Source organism: Pistacia vera, unplaced genomic scaffold, assembly GCF_008641045.1.
Source record: "Pistacia vera cultivar Batoury unplaced genomic scaffold, PisVer_v2 Contig456, whole genome shotgun sequence".
NCBI classification, from domain to species: Eukaryota; Viridiplantae; Streptophyta; class Magnoliopsida; order Sapindales; family Anacardiaceae; genus Pistacia; species Pistacia vera.
This window is the reverse complement of record NW_022196286.1, coordinates 78,167-86,463: the sequence shown is the minus strand read 5'-3', so window position 1 is coordinate 86,463 and position 8,297 is coordinate 78,167. Positions and strand designations below refer to the sequence as shown.

The 8,297-nt window shown below is 38.4% G+C and overlaps 1 protein-coding gene across 1 annotated transcript; it reads right to left on the bottom strand.

Moving 5' to 3' along the window:
* Positions 1 to 1,793: 1,793 nt before the first annotated feature.
* LOC116144797 (G-box-binding factor 4-like) lies at positions 1,794 to 2,823 on the bottom strand. Its single transcript, XM_031430228.1, has 2 exons — positions 1,939 to 2,823; positions 1,794 to 1,866 (listed from the first exon to the last, which is right to left on the bottom strand). Exons 1-2 carry the CDS (start codon positions 2,684 to 2,686, stop codon positions 1,814 to 1,816), a joined length of 801 nt encoding a protein of 266 aa, XP_031286088.1. The 5' UTR covers positions 2,687 to 2,823; the 3' UTR covers positions 1,794 to 1,813.
* Between the last annotated feature and the right edge of the window lie 5,474 nt (positions 2,824 to 8,297).

Here is an 8,297-nt window from a genome sequence, read left to right as displayed (position 1 = left end):
TATATGTTCGTCGAATCGTAAATAGATTTTACAAAACCTCTCTTACCCTGACTTCTGGTAACTCACCGAACACCGACTGAGAAAGTGAAATATATTTTGGATATTAACATAATATAAACTTTGGGTGAGAAAGTAGTATTTCAAAACTTTTTGGGTGGGAAAGTGTCATTAAGGCAAACCTTGGGGGGGGGGGCGCGCAGGAGGGGGGGAAGGTGTTTACTCTACTAATACATAAAAAACTTTTGATCACCACAACTTTATTATTTACCCTATTATCATTAGTCATTTACATGATGGTACACAAAATTATTTGAATGAACTTTCAATATATTTTAAATTAGATTAGATTTCACTTTAAAAAAAAAAAAAAGATGGAATTATATTAAATTAAAGTTTTAAACCAAGATACATTCTTAAATATATATTTATGGGGCGTTTGGTTTGGGGTAATGTGAGATTATTGGAGTTATGTCATTTTATATTACTTGATTATCACGTTTGGTTGTCAAGTAATTTAAAATTTCAGTAATCTTCAAATACCAATAGTAACTACTATTGGTAATATTGGAGGTAATTAGGTATTCTAAGATTATCAGAATAATTTTTTTTTGTTACAATTCTATCCCTTATTAATAAAATTTTAGGACAATAATGCCCTTATTTTTAAATTTATTTACATGAATATGGTTTTTACTATTTCACCCCAATTAATTAACTTTTTGGACAAAATTACCTTTAAATTCAAAATAAATTGTAGCCCACCCAAGCCACCCCCCCCCCCCCCCCCCCCCCCCCCCCCCCCCCCCCCCCCCCCCCCCCCCCCCGCCCCCCCCCCCCCCCCCCCCCCCCCCCCCCCCCCCCCCCCCCCCCCCCACCCACCTACAGCTAACAACCACCGCCACAGCTAGGTACCACCAGAACGGCGCACAAAAGGTCGAAAATGGTCGTCGTGAGTTGATATGGCTATTTCCGGCTAAATCTCTGGTCGTTGATGGTCAGATCTAATCTAGCTGTCAAAGGCTAGATCTGTCAATCTGGCCTTCAAAGGCTAGATCCGTCAATTTGGCCATCAACGGCCACAACCATCAACGGCCACGTTTGTGGCCGTCAACAGCCATCGATATAGCCATCGACGACCAGATCTATCACGTCTGGCGTTTTATAGCCAGATCTTTGGCCAGAAATGGCCATACGACGCATGGAGGTCATTTCTTGCCTTTCGTGCGTCGGTAGGTTGTCGACGGTCGGCAGTGGCTGGGTTGGTGGGGGTGCTTTGTTGATTTTCTAAACTTTTATATGAGATTGTTTTTTGCTAAATTTTTAAATGCAGAGGGTTATAATAATCCAAATAATAATCAATATTAAAAAATAATATAATAATAATATTTAATTAGAGGACAATTCAATAATTTAAATAATATACCACCAATTTATTCCTCCCCACCACACATATTAATATAACATACCTACCAATTAACTAAACACATGTTCCTAAAGATTTCCAGTAATTTTTAAGGTAATCTAATATTCCAGTAATCTAACATTCCCATTAATCCAACATCCTCTTGTAATAGACATAACTGAAACTATTGAGCTTCTTATTCGCATATTATTGAAGTAAAAATGGTGATAAACTTGAGTTACAAACGAAATTGGACAAACCAATTTTGTTTTGTTTTTTTTTAAAGGAAAAATAAATAAAGCATTGGATCCATTATTATGATGAATGAGAAAAGAACAAAATAGAATTGATGAATATGAATAATTATATGGTTGAAATGAAAGTAGAATTACCTTCTCTTTCAACAGCCGTTCATTCTCCTCCTCCAGCCTCACTGCCAAGGATTCCAATTCCACTTGATAGGCCTGCAAAAAGATATAAACAAATAAAATTAAATTAAATTTCCTAAACAAAAAATTCATTTCCACAAAAAGCACCTTCTTCAACCTGCTTCCTTTCCCTAGACCTTGCAGCGGACTCACGATTCTTGATCATCCTCCTCTGACGCTGCTGCGCTGCCTTATCCAATGGCTCCAACATCACTCTCCCTCTCTTCGCTCTCCCTCCACTCATTCCACCACCACTACCAATCACTTCCACTCCATTTCCGAACCCCACAATCGCACCTTCCACTTGAAAGGGACTCGGTGGTAGGGCCGAATCAAACGCATAGACCCCACCACTCAACCGCTCGGTAATCGGTAACTTCACGTCGACCTCAGATCCACCTTCCTCATCCACGTCATCGACAGCTCCGGCCTTCACCAAAAAATCCTCCAACGTCATCATCTCGTCCGCTGCCTCCTCCTTCATCTCCTTCTTCTCCCCCGACACGATCTCTCTCCACACATCATCCACACTCTTCCCCAAACTCATAGAAACGACGCCGTTCTGCTCCTCACTCTGATTATGATTACCATTATTATTACCAATATTATGATCGTTCGTCTCGATCAACGTGATCTGCGCGTCGAGCAGAGTGGCGTCCGTCGTCGTCGACACCGCCGTCGAGTTGTACACGTCGCGGAGAATTCCGTCCACCGTCATGGCTGAAGGGAGCGTCTGCTGTTGCGGTAGTTGTAGTTGTTGTTGCTGAGCCGGTGGTTTAATGGAAGAAGAAGAGGGACGTTTGGAGAGATCCGAATTTTGCGAATTAGTAGATTTCATGACTTTAGAGGACGCCATTTCAGGGGTCCTCTACTGAGAGATTCTGTAGATTTCTCTCTCTTTGGAATCGGCTTCTTCACTGTGTTTAGTTTAATTAAAACAATAAAAATGTTCTTTTTAGGGTTTGGGAATTTGGGAATTTGTTAAGGGGTTTCTAGTTTGTTATTCTGTTGGGATTGGGATCAGGGTCCCAGGGAGAATTGACTCTGACTGATGACTCAGTGAGTGAGTGAGCGAGTGACGGAGCGCGTGGGGTTCGTCGTCGTGGTGGTGGTGTGTTCGAGAGACGGTAGTGTTTGATGGCTGTGACAATTGACAGGGAACGGAGAGATTGTGGACCGTGAGATTAATAATTGATGAAAACGGTATGGATGATGGATGTGACACGTGGATTTCATGTGAACAAACTGTACGGAGTGACTGTATGATTTTAATTTTGACAGGTTTAGTCAGGGTGTCGTGTCTATTTGAGATTGGTCTATGAATTATTACCGGATCTGGGCTGAAGTATGACACAGTGAAAAGCCATGGGCCGTGGATTAATTAACGTGGCCCATTATTAATTCAACAAAGGCAAAGCCGCCCATGTGATGTTGTACCTTAGGATTTGTTGTATCCTTTGCTAATTTAATATAAGCAATCTAAATCAACAATGGGTTGGCCGAGTGTTAAAGGCTTAGGGCTAAGAGGTTTGCTCTCTCTATGGTCTTAAGTTTGAATTATAAGAACAGTTACTAATATTGTTGACTACAGACTGCAGGACTTATCCTGTTTCAAAAGTCTTGTTCGAGGTCAGAAGACTAATCAAGATATAAGTTAGTTGATACAGAAACCCCTGTAATTGAAAAAAAAAAAATTTGTTTATGGTTATTGGGACAACTATTATCAATTTGTATTGTTTTATTATCCTTTGTTCACTTGAAATATTTCAAAATATTAATATATATAAAAAAAATTTGATCACCACAACTTTAGAAACTTACCCTATTATCATTAGTCATTTACATTATGGAACACAAAATTATTTGAATGAATTTTCAATATATTATAAATTAGAGTAGATTTCACTTTAAAAAAGGATCGAATTAGATTAAATTTAAGTTTTAAACTAAGATATATCCTTAAATATATATTTGGGGTTATCATAATACACAGACAAAAACAATATTGAGCTTCATACAATATAACCTCTATAAATTAATACTCGATAAATTAATAACCTCTATTATGTGATAATTTCTTATGATCCCAATTTGGGCTAGTAGATTAAATTAATAATTTTGTAAATTAATAAAATAATATTTTTCTATAAAACCTTGCATAACCCTGTGATCCAATTCATATCATAAATAAATAATTTGCTAATTGAATATGATATTATATTAAAATATGACTCTATTGTTATTTGTTTTTTCTTAAAATTTAAATCTTGTTTGAATTCATCTCTAATTTTTCTCATTGCATCTAAAAGTTATGGGGAAGAATTCTCAAATTGTAATAAAAAAATTATAAAGTGTTGTTGAATGTTAATGTTTTGAGTGCTTCCTTGCGGGTAATAGGCTCTAAAGCTATTGTATCATCCTCAACTTCTTTGAATACATTTAATACAATTAAAAATATCAAGTACAATGAATACATTTAATTCAATTAAATTATGCACGCATATTTTTTTGTTGAATACATTTAATTAAATTAATGCAATTATATACAATGAATATTATTTAATTAAGTACGTAAGTACAATGAATTTAAATTAATGCTTTACTGTGTTTTAGTAGATTAATTCATATTCAATTGATTAGATTGGTAAAATACAATGAATCTTTAGTTGATTAATTAAATATATGTTCGTCGAATCGTAAATACACTCTACAAAACCCCTCTTACCTGATTTCTGATAACTTATCGAACGTCGGCTGAAAAAGTGAAATATATTTTAAATATTAACATAATATAAACTTTGGGTGAGAAAGTGGTATTTCAAATCTTTTTGGGTGAGAAAGTGTTATTAGGGCAAACCTTGGGTGGGAAAAAGTGGTTTACTCTATTAATACATAAAAAACTTTTGATCACCACAACTTTAGTTACTTACCCTATTATCGTTAGTCATTGACATGATGGTACACAAAATTATTTGAATGAACTTTCAATATATTTTAAATTATATTAGATTTCACTTAAAAAAAAGGATGGAATTATATTAAATTAAAGTTCTAAACCAAGATATATCCTTAAATATATATTTAGGGTTATTGTAATAGACATAACAGAAACAATATTGAGCTTCATATTCGCATATTATTGAAGTAAAAATGGTGATAAACTTGAGTTACAAAAGAAATTGGACAAACCAAATTTTTTTTTCTTTTTCTTTTTTCTTTTTATTTAAGGAAAAATAAATAAAGCATTGGATCCATTACTATGATGAATGAGAAAAGAACAAAATAGAATTGATGAATATGAATAATTAAATGGTTGAAATGAAATTATTGGATTTCATTAACGTGAAGTGTCTTGCACCCATTCGATTACTTCATTAGCTACCAAATTGAAAAATCGATGTAATACGGCCAAAAATACCAGTTAATTAAGAAACAAGAAATTTCAACCCTCCATACTGAATTTTCGTCATGCAAATCTGTAATCTCAGCCCTTCACGTTGAAGAAATTATAAAAATTCATAAAGATTCTAATTTAAATCAATTATATATATAAATTGCAACATAATATATCATCAATGTTTCTTTTTATTTCAGTTACAATAAAGCGGAAATATTTTTTATTTATTTATATTACATGATACGATATTATGTCACCTCTAATAGACTAATACTATATTTTATGTATTTTTAAAGTTTAATATTTGTCATTATAGGGAGATAAGAGTACAAATTGATGTGTGCAAGCATGGTATTATTATTAATTAAATCAATTAATGATACAATATTTTATAAATTTTTATGTGGAAACCTTTAAAGATTTCATATCATTCATCAGCAATCCAGGGACTTCTCTAATTATATTATTTTAAGAATTAAAAGAGTCCTAATCTTTTTTTCTCTTTATTTTTTTAATATTTCAAACTGAACTCTAGCTATATTATTTAAGGTCTTAACTTATATCAATATACATATGCTAGAAAAATTAATTAAATTAAGGTATTAACAAGTTCTCTTGAGCATTTGTTGATCTTACAATAATAATTTCTTATGCCTGAAAAAGTAGGGCTGACGTAGAGCCCGGTCAACGTAAATGGTCAGAGTTTAGGCAGATCCTACAGCCGTTCAGACGCAGCCACGTTGCATGCTAGCGTGAGCAGCATGCCCCTACCAGTGTAGTGGGTGCGTGCCAAGCTGGCGAAAGGTTGAAGGTCATCCACGTGTCCAACCCTTGTACTAAACGAGGAAATCGCTCGAGTGGGTGAGCAACGGGACGCAAAGAAGGATTTGCACGGTGTCTGCCCCCATTTTACGGATTCTGTAATCATTACCCCAATTCATCCCACTATAAATAGAAAGCTCCTCTCCCATTTGTGGGATTGGCTCATTTTTAATCTGTAATAGCTAAATTCTCTCTGTAATAGCTTATTTTGCCTTCTGTAATCACTTGCAAGTCAGCTCGCTGAACGCGACCTGACCCTCCATATTAATACAATAGCAGTGGACGTAGGAGTCGCTTGCCTAAGCATCCGAACCACTTTAAAACGTTGTTTCTCCACCTACTACTCATTTTCACTACCCCCATTAGCGTGTGTCTTCTAGGCCAGCTCAGCATTTCACACGTGCATTTAGTTGGTGTCAAAATCACGCATCAACAGTTTGGTGCTAGAAGGAGGACCTGATTTAGTATTCGTCCTTCATCAGGAGAATCTCTAACTAATTGGTCCTACAACAGCAAATGGCTCGCCGATTCGAACATGAGCGAACCAATCATGGTGCTGAGGAGATCCCCCAGGTACAAGAGGACATTTCTGCCGAGGTGCCCTCAGTTCCACAAAATGCTGTAGGGGATATCCCTTCAAGCTCACAACTTGACCCTGCTGTCATGAGCTACCTGGGGAGGTTCAACAATACTCTCCAAACGGTCAACCAAAGGTTAGATCGTTTGGATCGGGGCATGCCACCCTAATCAAATGGGACGATGCAACCACAAAAAACGCCTACAGGTCACGTGAAAACGCAAAAAAAGGCGATATCCCATGCCGCGAGCACTGCAGCGCGTCGAATGAGGGGTAAGCAAGTGGCGAACAGCGGGCCTAAGGGTTCCAAAGGGCTGGCAAACACCGGCCATGTCCTAGGTAGAATACCCGTGGCGTTAAGGCTCGGTGACAGGTCGCATCCCGAGTCATCCCATGCCACATCGCATGAGCACTCCCATAAAAGTGTTGAGTGGGTCGATTCTTATCACCGCCAGAATAATGATCCCCATTGTCATCGTGCGGGAGGTTCCCACACTCCGCGAGGCGGTTTGTATCACCGTGGAGGTCGTGAAAATTCCCTGCACCATTCATCGCCATCACACGGCTCTAGCCAGTGTGTGTCAAGATTGGTCGGAACGGCCAGCAGAGGCGAGGAGAAATCCGACCTACGGTCATTTCTTAATCGCAATTGCGAGGGTCGAACTCGCATGGTTGAAAGCAATCCTCAGATAGCTCCGCTACCTCAGATTGAAGAGATACAATGAGCTCTAGATCAGCTAAAAGCTCAGCAAAATGAGCAAGGACAAGTCGCAGTAGCGTCTCCCTTTTCTCCGACGGTATTAGCCGCCTCTTTTCCATCAAGATTTAGAATGCCCGATATGCGGGTGTTCGATGGAAATTCTGATCCGCAGGATCACTTGTATGAGTTCAACGACCTGATGGAGCTTCACCAGGTTTCAGACTTGGCGAAGTGTCATTGCTTGGCAGTAACTCTAACCTCTCATGTCAAACGGTGGTTCAGGTCACTCCTAGCAGGATCGATCAGCGCGTGGCCTCAGATGAGCACGACGTTCTTGAGATACTTCCAAACAAACAGGAAGTTTTCAATGCCTTTGAGCTACCTCAGTAACATAAGGCAAGAGAGGGATGAATCCCTCCAGTCTTACATTGACCGATTCCATAAAGAGCTTCATAAGGTAGCTCACACTCTTGAAGAGTCTGTTCGGACTCTCATCATCACGGGAGATTGCCCACAGACCGATCTGTGGAAAGAATTACAGGTTAAGGATGATGTTTCCCTCACCCGCTTCTACAACCTCGCGAAGAAATACCTCCGTATTGAAAACTTCGTGGCAGCGCTCCACTGCCACGACCTCGACACTTCAGGTAGTGCACCTGGTCGGGGGAAAAATAGGAGGGTTTGATCACAGATGGGCTAATGATGATCAACAAAAAGGAAAGAAACCACGGTTCAAGCCCAAGAAGTCTTATGCTCCGGTTCGTCGTCGCGATCGCGACAGGAGTCAATATACCCCTTTAAATGCATTTGTCTCGGCCATTCTTGATAAGTTAGAAGAAGCCAGTCTGCTCGGAGAGCTCGAGCCCATGAAAGGTCCCTCTTCATCCAGAAACAACAAAGACTATTATTGTTATCATCGGGACAATGGGCATCACACCGATGAGTGTTGAGCTCTCAAGCAGGCAATTGAA

What these genes read in the sequence shown, in the direction of transcription:
- LOC116144797 (XM_031430228.1), bottom strand. Translation starts at nt 2,686, where the DNA reads ATGGCGTCCTCTAAAGTCATGAAATCTACTAATTCGCAAAATTCGGAT. An exon ending in AAGGAAGCAGGTTGAAGAAG is followed by an intron (nt 1,867 to 1,938) that starts GTGCTTTTTGTG and finishes ATCTTTTTGCAG; the next exon opens with GCCTATCAAGTGGAATTGGA.